This window comes from Sceloporus occidentalis, unplaced genomic scaffold, assembly GCF_023333645.1.
Source record: "Sceloporus occidentalis isolate IW3139 unplaced genomic scaffold, rSceOcc1.0.p SCAF_64, whole genome shotgun sequence".
In the NCBI taxonomy this organism is placed as follows: Eukaryota; Metazoa; Chordata; class Lepidosauria; order Squamata; family Phrynosomatidae; genus Sceloporus; species Sceloporus occidentalis.
This window is the reverse complement of record NW_028317044.1, coordinates 1,218,004-1,238,142: the sequence shown is the minus strand read 5'-3', so window position 1 is coordinate 1,238,142 and position 20,139 is coordinate 1,218,004. Positions and strand designations below refer to the sequence as shown.

Genomic DNA, 20,139 nt, shown 5'->3' with positions numbered 1-20,139 from the left:
CCTTTCCCTCATTGGAGGTTGCAGGCTGAAGAAAGGTGCACTCTGCATGGGCTCAGGAGCTGTCTGTGGGCGCCTAGTGCTGGAGCAGTGGCGCCCTCCCTGCTGGGCTTGTGCTGCTGCTGCTGCTGCTGCAGGTCTTGGTCCCCCCTCCTCCTCCCTTTCCCCGGATCACATGCTCCTCTTGGCTTAATCCGGCGCAGGGAAGGCGAGCAGGAGGCCTCCTTCCTCCTCCTCTTGGGATGGTAAGCCTCTAGGAAGTGGACTCACTCCGCTTCCAATCCCCCCTCCATCCCATTTGCACAGATTGCAACCCCCCTGCCTTCCTCCCTTCCTCTTCTCCTTTGCAAAATTCTCCTCTTCTTCCTCCTTGGATCCGGATTGCAGAAGGGCTGGGGCTGGAGTGGAGCATTTCCAGGGTCTGGGCATGGCAGACAGGGCATACATGGTCTGGGCATGGCATAGAGGGCATACATGCCCCCTTCCAGGGTTTGGGCATGGCAGACAGGGCATACATGGCCTGGATATGACATAGAGGGCATGCATGCCCCCTTCCAGGATCTGGGCATGGCAGAGAGGGCATACATGGTTTGGGCATGGCATAGAGGGCATGCATGCCCCCTTCCAGGGTCTGGGCATGGCAGAGGGCAACCATGGTCCCCTTCCAGGGTCTTAGCATTGCGTAGAGGGCATGCATGGCCACTTCCCTGCCAAGGCTGTCCACACTGCAGAACAGATCCAATTTGAGACCGCTTTAATTGCCCCCGTCCTAGGGGAGTCTGGAAATGTTCCCTTTGGGAGACATTCGTCTGGTGCCCACTTCCCAGGTTCCCTCCCCCCCCCTCCATCTCTGAGTCAAGGCAGTTCAAAAGAGGTGCCAACCTGGATTATATCTGCAGTGCAGATGCAAAGTTTCTTTTCCAGTGTTTTAAAGTAACGGTGCTGCGTCTGCACTGCAGAATGGAGGCAGGTTGGCACCGCTTTAATTGCCATGGCTCAGTGCTATGGAGTTGGCCATTTTGTGGGATATACAGATGATGATGATGATGATGATGATGATGATGATAACAATAATCAGGACAGTGAAGCTATTCCAGCTTTTGGCTTGCTTTAAAGGCGCTGTCCAAGGTGCCGCACCCATTGAAGGCCAGAAGGCCACACAAAGTATAGTCCTGTAACACCCAAACCCCACAAAACAGAGATACCTTTCTTGGGCCTACTGAAATGTACAGTATACAGGATGCAAGCTTTTGAAGCCCAAGAAGTGGTTTGAATGTTGGACTATGTCTCTGGAGACCAAGGTTCGATTCCCAGCTCTGCTATGTAAACCCTTGGGCAAGTCACACTCTCTCGGCCTCAGAGGAGGGCAAAGGCAAACCCCCTCTGGACAAATCTTGCCATGATAGGGTTGCCTTAGGGTCGCTGTACACCAGAAAGGGCTTGAAGACACACAACAACAATAATGACAGTATTATTGCTGTTTTGTGGACATTGCATGTGATAGAAGAGTAGTTTGAAAGTGTTTAAACACAAAGTAGCTTGCCATCTCTAACCAGTTGCTCTAACGCTTTTGGGACTACGGTCCCGTCTCCGCTGGGCGTTAGGGAATTGAATGTCTGCGTCAAATGCCGATACGACTTTGGCCAATAACCCATCAAGTTTTCTAATTAAAAAGCCCCAGGATTTCGATCCCGGGACTGCCGGCGCCACTATATTCTGTGTCGAAGCCACCGCCTTGAGGCAGGTCTGTTGCGTCACTGAGATGTGTGGATGTGGCGACGCATGCCACCGACCGTCCCCTTTCCATTCCCTTTCCTTTGCGAACCCCATAGCAAAATAGTCCATTTGGTTCCTGCATCAGAGTCGAAAATGGCTTCATCCCTCTCTGAGCCGCCGGAGGAAGAGCAAAAGGTACGGTCCGAAAGCATGCGACGGATGGATTTTTGGCCTTTGCCAAAACATCTGGCAGGATTCCTTTTTCTGTTTTTGGTATTTTCAGAGCGAATGAATATTCAGGTTTCAGGTTCAGAAGGAGATCTAGAAAGGGTTGTCTTTCCTATCGCTTCTTGACTTATTGCATGAGATTGCGTGGTCTTCTGTCGGTGGCTGTGTTTGCACTGTCAAATTAATCCAGTTTGACGCCACTTTAACCGCCATGGCTCCATGCAAGGAGATTTTAGGATCTGTTGTTTGGTGAGGTCTTGCGCAGTCTCTGTCAGGCACTACAACTAGCTCCAAATTCCAGAAGCGTTTTGGATTTTGGATTTCGGAATACAGCAAACTCAGGGCAACCTTAACATTGTGGCATTCCTCTTTTCTGGCCGTGTTCCACTTTTCTTAGCATCATCCTCTTTTCAAATGCATCGTCTTGCGACGGGTCAAAGTACAAGGGCCACAGTTCGGATTTTGGGAAGGATTTTGTGCAAATGTTGACTTCTAGGGACAAAATGAGGGCTCCGTTTTGCTCTTGGGCCCATCTATCTTTCCAACAGCCGTGACTATCCTTACAACTCTTCTCCTCGTGTGCTTGATTTGATTTAGCTCTTTACTAGGAAGTTGTGACATGACAACTGTGTGAGCAATGGTTGCGCAATAGTAACTGGTGGAGCGACCGGTGTGCCATGCGCCAATGCACAATGGGGACTGAGGTGTCAGGGTATGGAGTAGGAGGTTTCGGAGAATAATGGGCACATTGGTGCTCAGGGATGCCCAGAGGTTGCTTAGTGCGTGATGTACATTGTGGCTTGAAAAGGGAAGAGTGGCAAAGAGTAAAGGAATGGAGTAAAGAGTAAAGGGAGGTGGAGGCACTTTAATAAGGAGGGCTAGAAACTTGACGAGGGTCTCGAGTTTGTTCAGAGAGAACGAAATGACAGAATCTGGGCGGACGTGGCTGCGTTTGGCCTAAAGCGTTGACCGACCCGGCACACTTCTCCAAGGGCAGAGTCACTTTGAGCATGGCTGAGCGTGGGACCATACCAATTATGTAGATGTAATGAATGGTATTGATTTGGATGGAGAGGCAAAGCCCTACTCCAGATGGTGCAGAATTGCTAGTCTGGGTGGAGGAAGGGAGAGGATCTGCCCATGTTTTGGCCTTCGTTCCCTATCTCCACAACAGCGATAGTGGCCTCGTTCCCCATAAAAAGACTAAGAACAACCACTTTGGGGGTCTGGCGTGGCGGATAGCATGCTAAGACCAGGCTCATGGTCCATGCATTTGGCCCTGGCAAAGATGGGTTATGTCTTCTCTACGCAGGGCGAATAAGTTGTGCACAATTATTGGCCTCTTCTGTATTAAAACAACTCTCATCTAAAATTCATTTCAAATTCACAATTAAAAATTCATCTGGATAAAGCAGTTGCCAGAATGAATGCGCACAGCAACGCACATCTTACACTAAAAACAACACAAATAGAGGGGGCTTGTCATAAATATTTTTGGTGGATTGAGGACATAGGCTTTTGGATCTCAGTGTGAAAACATGTGAGTTTGGGGGTCTCTGCCTTTATGGGTACTTGGTGTGATGGGACTTATGAACTGTGTTTAATGTGTCTTTCTTCTTTGTTTTCTTTGGTTTCCTTCCCCTTCTTTGACTCCATGGTTTTCCCATCGTCCCCTTCTATATTCCCTTATATTCTCCAATTGTGCGACCCACCTAACCATAACCCTAACTCTAACCCTAATCCACCTGCGTCTTGTCCCCTGACTTTTGGACTCAGGCAGCGGAGTTGGAGGGGACCTTGGCACCCCCAGAAGATTTCAGAGAGAGCCCACCTTTGGCTTGTGCCCCGAAAGAGGGTGCCCACCCCAATCATCCAGAAGAGCCCCCTGAAATGCCAAGGGAGCGCACAGTAAGGCTTGTCATATGTGGAAACGCAACACCGACCCCAGGTTTCCCTTCGACTATTCAAACCCCAAATCCCACCCCGGTTTTTGGTGTTGCATAATAAATCTGGGGGAAAGAAGAAGAAAGGGAATATCAGTAAATAATAAAACAATATGTAAATAAGATCTGGAATATTAATAGATGATAAAGGAAAAATAACCGTAATGATAACAGTCCCGTGGGCCCTTGGTATCCGCTGGGGTTTTGTTCCAGGATCACAAAATCTGTGGATGCCCAAGTCCCATTATGTCCAATGTCACAGTAAAATGGTGCCCCTTATATAAAATGGTCAAATCCAGGTTTGCTTATTGGAGCTTATATATTTTGGGGAGTATTTTCAAGCCGCGGATGCTTGAATCCGTGGATAAAAAATACCTGGATATGGATGGCCAACCGTACTATAGATTACAGGACTATAATAAAAGAACAAAACGAGATAAATATACAGTCGGACGAAGCTTAGAAATGCAAAGAGTCAAAGATACGGGGCGGATAGGTGTTGTAAAATGAGATAACAATGACAAAGATACAGGTTAATGTAAGGGTGCGGAAAAAATGTGTAGATACACACATTTTATATTTGCGTTGGAGCAATCGAGGAAGATGATAATAAACCAAGAGTAAGTAGTGAATATAAGAGTGTTGATGTATAAGGAGAAATGGACAGTATGCATTTAAAACCAATGATCCTTTGTCACATTGATCTTCTCCACTGCTTTCGATTCATGTTCCCTTTCTTCTCATGCTCCTCCAATGCGCAGATCAAGCACTTTTTGAAGGAAGATTCGGAAGAGGCAGAGCTGGTCCAGTTCCTGGGGGACTATTCTGCGGAGGACACCTTCCGCCATCTGGATCCCAAGGAGAAAGGCCAAAGTCCCGTCCGGAAGCCCCCCGAGATGTTCGCCGGTGTGACCGGGGCCAGGACCCTTGCGCAGGAGGATGCTGCCATGGAAGAGACGGAGCCCAAAGCCTTCCACCGACCCCGGCCTCTCGACCTGAAGCAACAGCAGCACATGGCCGCCCCAACGCCCCCCAGTCCTTCGCGGCCCAGAAGCCCCTGGGGCAGGCTGGATCCCTACGACTCGGATGAGGTACCACTATCCCCCATTGCCCATCTTCCGTTCCAGGGATGTCACTTGTTGTTGCATGCCTCCGAGTCATTTTACAGCAGTAGCAATAGCATGTACATTTCCGTAACCTTTCGTAGTGAACTCAGCACTCTCTAAGCGGTTTGCAATGTGTGTAAACCAATGGCCCCCAACAAAGCCGGGGGACCCATGTTACCGACCGACGAAAGGATGCAGGGCTGAGTCCACCTCAGAGCCCTTCCTGGGACCGAACTCACAACCTTGTGGCTGCAGGACCGGCATTTGACCACTGCACCGATTGCGGGGTTTCGTGGCAAGATTTTGTCGGAGGAGGTTCACCATGGCCTTCCTCTTCAGCTGAGAGAGTGTGACTTGCGTCCAAGGCTGCGCAGTGGCTCTCGCAAAACTACAATCCCTGGAGTTAGTATATATAGTATTAAGCCAGAGCAGTTAAAGTGGTGGTAACCTGTATAGACTTAACTATAACTCAACATCATGTATAAGTCGAGGGCAAGTTTTGGGGCCAAAATTATGGATTTTGATACGAACCGTGGATAAGTCGAGGGTAAAATTTAGGGGCATATAGTAAGAGATCTAAAGGATCAAGCAAAGCAAAACAATGTCAAAGAACTTATAAAATCCCAGTAGATATAACTCTTTGTGCTTACTCTCAAGACTGGATGGATGAGAGAGTAGAGGGGCTCAGTGCTTCACATATTATACTATTGCTTTACACCAGGAGTTGGTTCCTTCTGTTAAATAAGGGTTAAAATACAGTACTTACAAAGGATTTTGCAATGGATTGTGTGGCAGTTGCAAATCCCATCGCTTGTCGTGCCGACGTTTTCCCTCTTTCTTTCTTCTCTTTCCATCCAGGACGATAAGGAATACGTTGGCTTTGCCACGCTTCCTAACCAGGTCCATCGGAAATCGGTGAAGAGGGGGTTTGACTTCACCCTCATGGTCGCAGGTATCCGAAAGGCGGCAAGATGCGTTTTGGGGGGATATTTACAGCTGGGATTCGAACCTTGGTGTCCCAAAGTTGTAGCTCAGTGTTCAAACCATACTGAGTGTCATAAATATGAATGCAAAAATATGCCTATCCCTTTCTTTCCTTCTTTCAAAAGTGCTTGACTCTAAAGGCCTCCACTGTTGACTGTTTCTCTCCTCCTCTGTTGCTCTTCCCAGGAGAAGCCGGGCTGGGAAAATCGACTTTGGTGAACAGCCTCTTTCTGACGGATCTCTACAAGGACCGGAAACTCTTAAACGCAGAAGGTAAGGTGCGTTTCTGAACCATCTTCTCCCTGCGAGAATTGGTCTGTTGGTTTCCTTTTTTTTCTTGCATGTGATGACACCTGAAAAACAGTTGCACTTGCAAAAATTGCACCCGCGGAAGAATTACACTTGCAAAGCAGCCTTTTCCCCTTTTATCCTTCTCCTTTTCCTTCCCTTTCCTCTTCTTCCTTCCTTCTTTCCTTCCTTCCTTCCTTCCCCCTTTCCTTTTACTTTTCCTCCCTCCCTCCCTCCCTCCCTTCTCATTCCTTCTTCTTCCTTCCTTCCTTCCCTCCCTTTTCCTCCCTTTTCCCTATTCTCTCCTTTTCTTCCTTCCTCCCTTTCCTTTCCTTGACAAATTTTAATTGTAATGTGTTTAATTCTTTTTTTGAAGGTACGGGGATATTATATGTACAATGTATTGTATATTGGGCTGATTTTTAGATGTAAAAATCTTTGATTGTTTGGCAACAGAAAAGCGGGGTATAAATAAAGTTGTTGTTGTTGTTGTTATTATTATTGTTATTAATATTATGTCCCCTTCTACGCCCTTTTATCCCCTTCTCTCCTTTTCCTTCCTTCCTTCTTTCCCCTTCTTTCCCCTTCTCCTCCCTTCTTCCCCTTCTCTTCCTTCCTTCCTTCTTCCCATTCTCTCATCTTCCTTCCTTCCTTCCTTCCTTCCTTCCTTCCTTCCTTCCTTCCTTCCCCTTCTCTTCTTTTCCTTCCTTCTCCTTCTCCTTTCTTCCTTCCCTCCCTCCTTCCTTCCTTCTCTCCTTTTCCTTCCTTCCTTCCTTCTTTCCCTTTCTCCTCCCTTCTTCCCCTTCTTTTCCTTCCTTCTTTCCATTCTCTCATCTTCCTTCCTTCCTTCCTTCCTTCTCCTTCCATCTTCCCCTTCCTTCCTTCCTTCCTTCCTTCGTTCCTTCCTTTCTTCTTTCCTTCCTTCTCTCCTTTCATCCTTCCTTCCCTCCCTCCCTCCTTCCTTCCTTCCTTCTCCTCTCCTTTTCCTTCCTTCCTTCTTCCCCTTCTTTCCTTTTCCTTCCTTCCTTCCTTCCCTTTCTCCTCCCTTCTTCCCCTTCTTTTCTTTCCTTCCTTCCTTTCTCTCATCTTCCTTCCTTCCATCTTCCCCTTCCTTCCTTCCCTCCTTCCTTCCTTCCTTCCTTCCTTCCCCTTCTCTCCTTTTCCTTCCTTCCTTCCTTCCCTCCTCCCTTCTTCCCCTTCTCTTCTTTTCCTTCCTTCCTTCTCCTTCTCTCCTTTCTTCCTTCCTGCCTCCCTCCTTCCTTCTCATTTTCTCCTTTTCCTTCCTTCCTTCCTTCCTTCCTTCCTTCCTTCCTTCCTTCCTCTCAGAACGAATCCTGCAGACGGTGGAGATCACCAAACACGTGGTGGACATTGAGGAGAAAGGGGTGAAGCTCCGCTTGACCATTGTGGACACGCCTGGCTTTGGGGACGCCGTCAACAACACTGAATGGTAGGTATCCAATCCAGAGAGGCCTCCGCAGCCCTGGGAAGGAAGGAAGGAAGGAAGGAAGGAAGGAAGGAAGGAAGGAAGGCAGGAGGAATTAGCCTCGGCAGATTTACTGCGGAGCGACAGGTTGGAGAAACGGCGAGAAGGGAATCCCATTAAGGCCTGCGTCTCTTCTGGCTTGACCTTTGGGTGGGAGCCAGGAGCCAGGATAAAAATAATGGACAACGGCTCCATGGTTCCTGGGAGGCAGCGAAATCTCTTTTTTGCAAAGGGTTTCTTCTCGTTCCCCTTTTTCCAAATTACTTGGAGAAAGAAGAGACTGACCCACCATTGCCTTCCTCCCTTTCCTTGCATTTGTATTATTCCGCTCCTTTCTTATGCCAGCAAAAGTTGCAGAAGAAACCTCAGTCTTAGAACCCAGTAGAAAGATGTTCAGGGTCTTTGAAAAAGCCTTTTTCCCCGTCCGCAGCTGGAAGCCCGTGGCGGACTACATCGACCAGCAGTTTGAGCAATACTTCCGCGACGAGAGCGGCCTCAACCGGAAGAACATCCAGGACAACCGGGTCCATTGCTGCCTCTACTTCATCTCGCCCTTTGGACACGGGTACGAATTCAGCCAGATCTCAAGCCCTTTCCAGTTTACGGTGAACCTGTCATAGGGTTTTCATGGCGACGTAGGGGCATATAGCAAAGGATCTAAAGGGCGAAGCAAAGCAAAACAATGTCAAAGACCCTACAAAATTCCAGCTCAGTCTTATCGCTGGATTGATAAGAGAATAGGGAGGGTTGGTGCTTCCAGGACAGATTATACTCTTGCCTTTCACCAGGGGATGATTCCTCCTTTTAAATAAGAGTTACTGTATTATTTACTCATGTATAAGTCTAGCAATCTAGGTCCAAAAATGGATCCCAAGAACCTGAGTCTACTTATCCACAGGTCAATGCATCTGTATCTTAACACTTATAAGAAGGAACCATCTCGCGGTGAAAAGTAATAGTACAGTTTGTGAAGCACTGACCCTCTCTACTCTCTCATCCATTCAGCCCTAAGACTAATTATGCCTGCAGGAATGAAATTTACGAAGACGGACATTTCTATATATGTATATATATATTTTTTCCAGGTTGCGGCCGCTAGATGTGGAGTTCATGAAGGCGCTCCACCAGCGGGTGAACATTGTCCCCGTCTTGGCTAAAGCGGACACCCTCATGCCCTCGGAGGTGGATCGGATGAAAAACAAGGTGAACGTCATTGAGAAATTCATTTGAGAAAGTCAAAGCAAGCCAGATGCATGGTTCCTGGTTTCCGAGGGTTAATCTGGGGTGGGGAGAATGGGTATTGTTGGCCATAGGTGCCACCACTAAATAGGCCTTGTGCTAGAATACCGAAAGAGGGGACCTTAGGTGCGTTGATCTCTCCAGAGGACCTCAAAACCCAAATAAGACTTGAAAAGCGAAGGCCGTTTCACAAGTAGACTATTTTGCTACGTGGCCGGTTTCTGGTATGTCAACCATGGGACTCCTTTCCCCTTTTCTCTAGATCCGCGATGAGATCGAACAGTTCGGGATCCGGATCTACCAGTTCCCGGACTGCGATTCAGATGAAGACGATGACTTCAAGCTTCAGGACCAGGCCCTTAAGGTGAGCTGGGAAAAGAGGAGGAGGAATTTGGGTTTGGACGGTTTAGGATTGAGATCCCATTGAATGCTGGCTGAGCAGGACTGGGATGAGAGGGTTTTTGGAGCCGGAATGGGCTGCCATGAGACTTCGTGTGGTACCTCAAAACTGGCACCCATCACAGTTTGTTGCTCTGCGTTTTCAAGTCATTTTGGACTTATGATGACTAACCTATCAGCAGAGCAGAAGAGTGCGCCAACCAAAGCAACAGGGTTGAATCCTACTGGTAGTAAATCTCAGGCCTTGGATCTTCCTCTCTGGTCCTTTCAAGGAGAAGGAGGAATCCCAGGGTGAGAGCACTGCCTTGGAAAGAGTGTGTCTGCGTACGCACATTTGACATTTCCTACACTTGGGCATTTGCATTTGAATGGTCTGCCTTGTAGGTCTGCGTTTGATGCCCAACTGTCTCCTTCCTAATGGCTTTGCCAAAGAGTGCCACTGCCAAAGTTGGCATCTACCTCTGGTTCTCTAGATTTTTGAGACTTCAACTCCCAGAATCCCTGAACAATCAGCATCTTGACTGGGACTCCTGGGAATTGAAGTCCAAAACATCTGGCGGCCCAAAGGTTGAGCACTGCTGTCCTACAGCATCCCGACCTCCTCTCTTTTTCCATCCCTTAACCCAGCTCCCATTTATCGGCCAAGGAACCGACTCAGCGCAAGACAGCTTTCTCCTCTCCAAATGTTTGTAAATGTTCCAATATGCGCCAGATTAAGTATAGCTCACAGACACACTTCGGGGCTGGGCAGCAAGCCTAGCGGCAAACAGTGGCAGCTGGCGGCTCCTGCGTCATGTTTCTAGTTTTGGTTCACTTAAAAAGAGCCATCCAGTGTGCCAAACAGTGCACATTGCACATATATACTCCCGAATAAGAGAAGGTGCGATGAAGGCTACCATACAAAATGCCTAAGAAGACCCTTGTTCTCTTTTGCAGGAGAGCATCCCTTTTGCCGTGATCGGCAGCAACACGGTTGTGGAGGCCAAAGGCAGGCGGATCCGGGGTCGGCTCTATCCGTGGGGCGTTGTGGAAGGTTATTATTATTATTATTATTGTTATTATTGACTTGAATGCGCATGAACACATACAAAGGAGCAGTCCACGGTTCTGCAAAACTAGGTCCAGCATCTTGGAAAGCTCCATGAAAAGTAGCCAGAACTTGGAGTGGATTTGCAAAGGGTAGATTTAAATTGGAATTTTACTGTGCCCAAATGGTACTGAAATGTATGGAGGGCAAGGGTTGCCAGGATGATGGACATCAGGTCATGTCAAATCCTTGGCTCGGGAATGCAAGGGCCCTGAAGTGGTTCATGCTTTAAGCTATTATCCAACACAAAAGAATGTAATACAGGACAGTTGGAGACAGTAAAAGAAAGACATATAGATAGTGGTTTGATCGATGGGTATCACGAGGGGCAAAGAAACGTAGGTCAGACGGATGAATGACCATCCAATAAGGGTGAAGTGGTGTACCCTCATCCCTCCATATTTGTGGATTGGATGTTGGCAGATTTGATCATTCACGGATTTGATGACTATGTTCTCTCTAGGAACATCTAGGTCCTCCAATGCAACTCTGTGGTCCACTTGAATGAAAAGTTGCACTGAAAGACCTAGCAATTCCTAGAGAGAATACTCAAACCCTAGCGAATACGGACAAGTATATGTTTAAATTAATGTGTAACCAATGAAATGTGATGTGTAGTTTTCAGATTTTGAGATAGCTCCCTTCCTGGGAGTCGAACGTCCTTTGCCTTTGGTTAAAATCCCACGTTTCTCCCCTTTCCCAGTGGAAAACCCTGCGCACTGCGACTTTGTCAAGCTGCGCACCATGCTGGTGAGGACGCACATGCAGGACCTTAAGGACGTGACTCGGGAGACGCACTACGAAAACTACCGGGCGCAATGCATCCAAAGCATGACTCGGATGGTGGTCAAGGAACGCAACCGGAAGTGAGTTGGGGGAAATGCGACGGTAGGGGGGAGAGAAAGCGCAACGTGTGCATGCATGCGAAAGGTGGAATCGGGGCGGGAAGGAGGAGTTTTTGTAACCGTTTTGTCGCCTCCTCCGAACCGCAGGCATGAGGAGGGAAGGCGGATAAAGTGTTCTTAAGAGACCGTCCGGAGGTGAGGTGGCAGCGCAGAACATCCGAAAGGAAGGTTAGCACAGATCTTTTTAAAAAGAAAGAAATCCAGATATAATGAAGATTTTTATGGCCCTCGTTCCAAAGCGAGACGCTGGAGTTTTATGGTTGCTCCCCAGCAAAGTAAACCTTTTGCGACCAGAATAAATGTATGCAAAGCGGACATTAGCTGTACGTTGGCATGCCTTGGCAAAGGGATCGGGGAAGGAAGGGCACTGTGAAAGGGAGACGGTTTGGGAAATTAAAAGGAGGCGCATGCTGAGTTGTGGCTGCACTCTCTAAAAATACATGTGCAGGTCGAACACAGAGTTGGGACTGGCATTTCTGAAGCAAGATGCTCCTTGGAGGGAACAGTAGATGGATGTTTGGTTAATTTTGGCCAAACGTGCGCAATTCCATCTATCCTTGGTCTTTTAGCCATTTTGTAATTGGCGGTTAAAGCGGTATTGAACGGCACTAAGTCCGCAGTATAGATACTGCCTTTGAGTTCTCCTCTTAGGAGTTTATCACACTAGCGAAATCCCGCTGAGAAACGGGATTTAAACTAGATTTAAGGATAGGGGGATTTTGCCAGCGGGATAAACTGCTTACAGTGAGAGCATTGCACCCAATAGCAGCTGGTGGCTCTCCGTCAGCTGGGTAGCAGCGCATCTACTCTGGGTTTTAGTCCTCACTTTAAAAAGCGCTGTCCAAGGGAAATAGCGTCTGAGCACCTTGCATGGGTGGGCCAAGTTCGGGCTAAAACCCGGAGCAGAGTACCCATCCCTTCTGAAGTGGGATGCACCCACCGCCAGTGGAGAGGTGTGTGTGACATGTTTGGGAATGTCTTGGGGCACGCTTTCTCTTTTTCTCCCATACCCATACCTTGACTTTGGGTACCTGGCGTCAAATCTAAGTTCAGTGTCTCCGTTCCCTTGTTTTGCTCCGCTTGCTGATGCTGCCGCCTCCGCAAATGGTCTTTTGGGGGAGAAGGAGAGACTCCTCGTCCTTAAGGCTCTGCTGCAGCGACTGTTCAATGGAGTGAGTCCTCTTTTCCAAGCAGAGGCCGCTGGGGACCCAAGCGGCGTCCCACCTTTCCCTTCTCCCAAAGCCGCTGCGTCTTGTCAATGGCTTCTGTGCATTTACATATAAAGTGTTTTATTCCCAATAACACCGGTTGTCCTTCTTGGTCCCGTCTTCTTTTTCATTGGTGGGAGAGAGGGGTGCACATAGAGTCGGGTCTCGCATATTTTCAGACATGGGCTCCAGTGCCTTTGATGGTCGTTTGGTGATAAGGAGTTTCAATTGGCGTAGCAAAATTCAAACGCAGTAGGCGGCCATGGGCAAGTCGCACTCTCTCAGCCTCAGGGGAATAATAATAATAATAATAATAATAATAATAATAATAATAATAAATTTTATAAGGTGTATATGAAACATAAGTGAATATTGTGTTTTGACTTGGGTCCCATCTCCAAGATGATGTACATATATGGAAATACTGATATTTGTATAGTCACGTATATGAACATATGTGCAAATACAGGTATTCCAATCCCAAATACCTCTGGCCCCAAGCATTTATACAAGGGAGACTCAACCTGTAATTGGAAAGGTGCTATTGAAGGTAATAATAATATTATAATAATATAGTTTATTTATACCTCCCGCCTCTCCCACGGATCGAGGCAGAATTACAACCATAAAAGACACTTAGTATAATTTACAATCAATACAACAATAAAATACTAACACTGAATTTACCAAGAATTCCTATTAGTTCTCTAAAAATTACAACTCGTCCATTAGCCAACAATCAGAGTCAAGGAAGAGCAGTCGTCGTAACCTTTTAATATGGAATTCAGTTGATAAGCCCGCCGGAAGAGATCCGTTTTGAGTGCCTTCTTAAAGGCCTCTAAAGTAGTAATAAGACGGATCTTTTCCGGTGGGTCATTCCATAATCTTGGGGCCTTATGTGAAGTTGTCATTAGCCTGGTATTATAATATTCTAGTAAGAACTTCACTGATGTTCTGAGAGTGCGGGGCGGATTATGTAGGGAGAAGCGCTCTTGCAAGTAACTCGGTCCCGAGCCATGTAGGGCTTTAAAGGGAATAACCAACACCTTGTATGGCACCCGAAAGCTAATTGGCAGTCAGTGAAGAGATTTCAGTATTGGTGTCATATGGTCAAACCTAGAGGTTCCAGTGACCAATCTGGCTGCTGCATTTTGAACCAATTGAAGCTTCCGAATTTGGTACAAGGGTAGCCCCAAGTAGAGCGCATTGCAGAAATCTAACCGAGAGATTGCCAGTGCAAGTACTACTGCTTCAAGGTCCTTTCGGTCCAAGTAGGGACGCAGTTGGCGTATCAACCAAAGCTGATACCAGGCACTCTTGGCCATCGCATCTATTTGGGATGTCAATTGTAAGGACGGATCCAGGAGTACTCCCAAACTGCGAACCTCGTCCTTTAAGGGGAAGTGTGACCCCATCCAGGACTGGGTGACAAAACTCCATCCCTGGACTACCTATCGCGAGTACCTCCGTTTTCTCTGGATTCAGTCTGAGTTTGGTTTCCCTCATCCAGCCCATTACTGATCCAAGACAGGCATCCAGAGGAGAGATGCCATCCCTAGTCACTGCAATAGTTGGGGACATAGAGAAATAAATTTGGGTGTCATCAGCGTACTGATGACACCGCGCCCCATGTCTCCGGATGATCTCTCCCAGTGGCTTCATGTAAATGTTGAAAAGCATGGGGGACAGAATGGCACCCTGAGGGATGCCAGATGTCAGCTCTCTCTTGGAAGAGCAGCAGGAGTGAATGGAAGTGACTGTTCTTTACTAATTCCATTTATATTGAACCTTTCTACCATTATGTTGCATGCAACCCTCTCTTCAGGTGGTTGCATGGAGGATAAGGTAAAGGCGCATGATCGTGAAACACATCCTGGAAAGAAGTGGCTAGCGGGGCGCCAAAGGGAACATCTTTGCAAATGCCTTGGATTTAGTGCATCTTGTTTGCAAGATTTGCAAGTGGCAGAAAATACTGCAGAGGACAGGACTGGGGTGCAAAACGGCATTAACTGACGGAAAGCTGGGCCCCCCAATGAACTAAATGAGTTTGAGCAAGAGGCAAGGGACTATCTTGAAGCGGAGAAAACGAAACACGCAAATATAGGATGGGAGACAACGCAAAATGTTCCAAAATCAACAAAAGTGATCCCTCTCATTCAACATTTGGGAATGGGGTGGTTGGCGACTGGCCCTCAAATGGGCAATAGAGAGACGTTGCCTTCCCGAAAAACCATTCCCAGGTAGAGATGACAACTGGTGGAAGTGGTTTGCTGGTCCATGAATCGACCCAGCAACCTGACTTCTTTTGACTGTCTTTGTGGGATGCGGAAAGGCTGTGAGGGCTGTTATGGTGAGACGCCACATTTCCATGTCCGTCACTCGATGTGGTAACACCTGCACCCCATTGACTACACACCATACAGAACCCTTTATTATTGGTACTTATAAATTGTAACGCCCATATATGTCACTGAATGTAACGGCAATAGTTGTGACATAAAAAACCTAGCAAAATTAAAATTAGACCTTTAAGTTGCAATATGATGTGCACAGCCTCAATGTCTGTCCAGTACATACTGTATATACTGTACTGTACATACATGTACATACATATATATACTGTATATGACTCATGTCATGGGTTATAGGAGACCGTTCCCTGACGTTTTCCCCAGGATCTTTCGGATTGAACAATGCTGTCAGTCTATCCATTTCTTTCATTTGCAACCTTTTGCCATTTTCCAAGGGTTGGGGTGGCAGAGGTCTTCCGGGGTCCATTTTTCCCGTGGTCCTGAATTGTGGGAGATCCGACCTGGAATGATACCCCAATGTCACAAGCGCTGTAACTGAACGTATGCCTTTCATGGCAGCGGCGGTTGCAAATCTGCTTTGGGTTTTATTCCGAACCAAGAGTGGTGGAGTCTCCTCCTTTGGATGGGGATGCTTTGATTGAGAGTTCCTGCATGGCAGAATGGGGTTGGACTGGATGGCCTTTTTTGGGGTCTACTTCCAACTCTATGGTTCTAGAAGGTTTTGAATCCCATCCCTTTAAGTGGGCCTGGCACCTTGGGTCTTCTCGGTCTAAAACCCAGAGCGGATTCTCTCCAGCTCCGAGGATTCAGGAGCCGCTAGTTGCTTCTGTTCCGGCCGCTCGCTGCTCGGCCTTTGCTCTCTCAGGACGCTCCTTGAGAACATAAGACAACGGCCTGGCTGGATCGAGACCCATAGAAGAGTCAGAGCTTTTCCTCCTGCGCAAGAAATCCCATAGGAAGTCCTCCTTATGTAGGTAAGCACTCCTGGGTTGGGTTTAGATAGTTGAAAGTAGCGCAAGACGCGGCTTCCGCCAGACACGCAAAGCTTCCCTTCGCCTTGCTATCTTTTTCCTTGAGTAGACCCAATCACCTTTGTGTATTTAGAACCAAGACAGTAATCTTGCCAACAAACGACCTTAATGACTCTAAATGCAGCAATCTGGCATTTGGAGCGCATTGATACGCTATGCGTAGAGCTTGAGAAAGTCCCTTGGATTGTATCTCCCAGAATCCGCTATTCATTCTGCGCAAGTAGTTTTTTTGTGGGGTTTTGGGGGCTCTGTGGCCGTGTTTTAGAAGAGTTTATTCCTGGTGTTTCGCCGACATTTGTGGCTTTGGCACCTTCAGAGAATGCTGGCATGGAAGAGAACGGGGGATTACAACTGGGAACAATGGTGGCTTATACTGGTTGCGAGAAGCGCAAGACCGCCATTGAAAATGCAGCGGGATTAAAAACAGCCTCCGAAGTGAAAATGTGTTAAATTCTCGGTGCAATTGAAACGTCTGCCTTCTCTCTCTCTCTCTCTCTCTCTCTTTCATTTGTTTTTCTTTTTGAACATAGCAAACTGACCAGAGAAAGTGGGACAGACTTCCCCATCCCAGCCATCCCTCCGGCGCCAGACGCCGAGACGGAGAAGCTGATCCGAGAAAAGGACGAAGAGGTGAGTTTTAGGTTTTTACAAGGGGGAATTCTAATGGAACCAATGGTGGTTCCCGTATCGGCAGATCAGTTGACCGACTCCAGTTTTGGATAGCTTTAAAAGCGCAGGCCTGGGGTGGATCCAATATCCTACTGAAATGAAAGCAAAGAATGTGAGACAAAGAATCCTGGACATTGAGGCCCCAAAAGATTTAGCCACTCTTAGTAAGGCAGGCAACTTAAAATGGCTGAGCCAATATAAACAGACCTTGCAATGAGCAAACTACCTAAAAATTCAAATGCCAAAACACCCGAGGGAGGCATTTACCCGAGCTAGATTCAATGCTATGGTTAGGTATGGGAGATCTAAGTGCATCCCTTACAATGAGCGAACCTGTATCTGTGGAGTCTATGAAATCGAGGACACAGCTCACATACTATTTAAGTGCAACTTGGATCAGCTGTTCCTTTTCCTTTTCCAGTTGCGACGGATGCAGGAGATGTTGCAGAAAATCCAGCAACAGATGGAAGACGCGCACTAGCCCTCCCTTGCCTTCGTCCCGGCGTCCGTCCTTTTAACCATCCTTTTAACCGCCCTTTTCCCTCCAGAGACGCAAGATGTTTACATTTTTCACCCCAGCCATCCAGCCTCAGCGCTCCAGAACTCGGTTTTGTTCCTGAACCTTAAGCTCCCCTTAGATATTTATATTTAGAGAGAGAGATGTATTATATTCTCACATACATTTGCTGCAACCATTGCCTTACAACCAAAGCTGGCCGCGCTTAACCGAAGAAACGCGATGCTCACCCCGGCGCCAAAGATTTTGACCCGAGACCTTTGTCTTTCCCCACATCTCCAGCCACCAGAAAGCCATTGCTGTGACTTTGGGTCTGCAAAGATGGAGGATCCCTGAAAACACTTGGGGAAAATGTGGCACCAAGATGGCAGATGTGTCTGGCTGTGTTCCTGTGGCCAAGCGCAAAATGATGACGGCGACGGCACCAAGGGATCTAGAGGACCCCAATGGATCTCATCGCGGGTGTCCACCATTTTGTGTCTGGTTATGGGGAGACGCTTCGGTGATCCTGTCTTCTCCCCACAAAGCAGAGGACTTCAGAAACTTTCATGAAGGGAATACCATTATACCAACCTCTTTAGCTTCCAAATGGGCATATGCAACAGTTCCTAAAAGGATGCCAGCTTGTCTCTAACAAGATGCCAGTCGTCTGTCCATGTCCCTCCTTCTGTTTTGTTCCTTGTGCAAATACGCCTGGCTTGGGATGGGTTGGCAAGTGACCATCAAATCCGGACCTGTTGCAAATGGACATCTTCCATGAAACCTGAGCAAACCCTCTTCTGCCTTTCAAGAAGGTTCCTCATCTCATTGCATGACGGTGCACCACACTTAGGGCCCTGATCTTGCTGAAACTTATATCTCCAGCTTCATTGAGTGCGCATGCAGATGACACATAACGCATGGAAAGGATGTCCTGAAGAACATGAATCAAGCTTGTTCCCTGCTATCCCAGAGACTAGGACATGAACCAATGGATTCAAATGAGAAGAGATTCCACCTGAACATCAGGAGGGACATAGCTTTTTGTGGGTTTGGGGGGCTATGCAGCCATATTCTAGAAGAGTTTATTCCTGACGTTTCGCCAACATCTGTGGCTTTGGCATCTTCAGAGGATTTATCCTTCCTATATGCATGCTACATTTCTAGAAGGTGGCATTGCCAATACCATCCCTATGTTCTGCTCCTCTGCCTTTTGAGGCACTTTAATATGTACGTACCTGCAGGTGATGCTTTACTTTCACAGCATGGAGAGGAACATTTGCACTTGGCACAGCGTCCGCAGGTCAAACTGTTGTTAATTAATTAATTTATTATTATTATTATTATTATTATTATTATTATTTTCACAGTGGAGCAGGTGTTACCGACTGGCGTTTGGGTCTGTCGATGATTTCAATGCTTTTGAAGGGTCTAAATAATTGTATGGTAGCATCTGATAATGTGGCACCAAGTGGCGCCAGTGTGTATGTGTGTGTGTGTGTGTGTGTGTGTGTAATGATGTGATTTGCACTAGGACTTTAGAAGATAAGGGTATGAATACCTGCTGCACAGCTGTGGAAACCACTAGGAGATCTTGAGTAAGTTAGACACGCTCAGCCTTAGGAGAAAGCAGTGGCGAACCTCTTCTGAGTAAACCTCTAGGATAGGATGGCTGTTAGTCGGAGTTGGCTTGGAAGACATATAACCAAGTTGCCCCAAGAAGAGAGAGAACTAGTTCTGCTTAATGGAAAGGAAACCCTGAAATGTAGTAGATAGAGTCCATGTCAGTAGGGCAGATAATCCGTTCCAGGATTTAGGTATAGCCTTCAGGGAATCGGAAAGCTCCGTTAAATCCTGGAGCGGATTCGCCGCCTTACTGAAGTGCGCCACCAGCCGCCATTGCGGCGTATTAGAAGCGTTTCGCAAGTTTCTAGTCCTTATGATGGTAAAGGTGGGTCTGAAGAGTATAAGCTGGTAGTTCAGTGAGACTTTCCTGAATTGAATTTGATTCCCAGGGACGGCTAGGAAGGGAGTACGCTTGTCCCTCCATATTCGCTAGGGTTAGGGGCATGAGACCCCCGTGAATGCGGAAATACCACAAATAGCTAAAATGCCATGAGAGGAGACATCTCTAGGTCCTCCAATGCAACTCTGTGGTCAGTGTCCAACAGACACTGACCATAGAGTTGCACTGGAGGAGCTACAAAGGCCTAGTAGAGCATTCTCTCTAGGAATCTCTAGGTCTTTTGGTGCAACTTTTAGTTAAAGTTGACCATAGAGTTGCACTGGAGGACCTAGATATTCCTAGAGAGAACATATTAATCAAATCCATGAATAATCAAAGCCGCAAATATAGAGGGACAAGTGTACTTCAATACTCAAGACGGTGCATTTTCCTATGACCATAACTATACCTTCCATCGTGTTTTAGGGAGCAGCTGTGCAAAGTGCGAGTAGAGTCTCGGTTAGGAACCCCAAAGGAAGGCTTCAGGTTTTATTGTTTCCTCCTTGCAAATCTTTGCTATTTTCGTACCAAATAGATCTTATTTTGCACGGCGAAAAACCAAGACAATAATGTATTTCTTGCCAAGGCTGTCAAAGGAGTATATATGTTTCTACGTCGGGAGGACTCCAGTAGGAAAGAAAATATTTTTTAACCTGCCAATAAAACATTGCTAATTTCAAGGAACGCGTCTGGGTTTCCCGTTTATTGATGCTCATTCCGAAGTCGGGGATTTGAAGTCATGGCTGGCATCCATAGTTTTTTGTGGGTGATTTTTCGGGCGATGCAGCCATGTTCTAGAAGAGTTTATTCCTGATGTTTCACCCGCATCTATGGCTTTGACATCTTTAGAGAACGCTGCCATGGAAGAGAGTCTTCACCAGCCACAGATGCGGGCGAAACGTCAGGAAGAAACTCTTCTAGAACATGGCCGCATCGCCCGAAACCTGGAAAAACCGAGATGAACCAACGCCATTTGGTCGATACGAGTTGCCATTTTGGACCCAACCAACTAAACCCTTGGAAGAAACAACTCCTTACCC

General features: G+C 47.2%; 1 protein-coding gene across 3 annotated transcripts; it reads left to right on the top strand.

Moving 5' to 3' along the window:
- Positions 1–195: 195 nt before the first annotated feature.
- Positions 196–19,774, top strand: LOC149287072 (septin-4-like). Of its 3 annotated transcripts, XM_089493387.1 has the most exons (13): positions 1,866–1,908; positions 3,718–3,849; positions 4,646–4,975; positions 5,849–5,942; positions 6,161–6,247; positions 7,589–7,712; positions 8,179–8,313; positions 8,834–8,951; positions 9,250–9,351; positions 10,323–10,419; positions 11,177–11,339; positions 16,460–16,559; positions 17,020–19,774. In XM_089493387.1, exons 1-13 carry the CDS (start codon positions 1,867–1,869, stop codon positions 17,077–17,079), a joined length of 1,584 nt encoding a protein of 527 aa, XP_089349513.1. In that variant the 5' UTR covers position 1,866; the 3' UTR covers positions 17,080–19,774. The 3 variants fall into 3 exon arrangements, with proteins under 3 accessions (XP_089349515.1, XP_089349514.1, XP_089349513.1); XM_089493389.1 differs by lacking the exons at positions 1,866–1,908; positions 3,718–3,849 and adding an exon at positions 196–242; XM_089493388.1 differs by lacking the exon at positions 3,718–3,849 and having other exon boundaries at positions 1,828–1,908.
- The last annotated feature ends 365 nt before the right edge of the window (positions 19,775–20,139 follow it).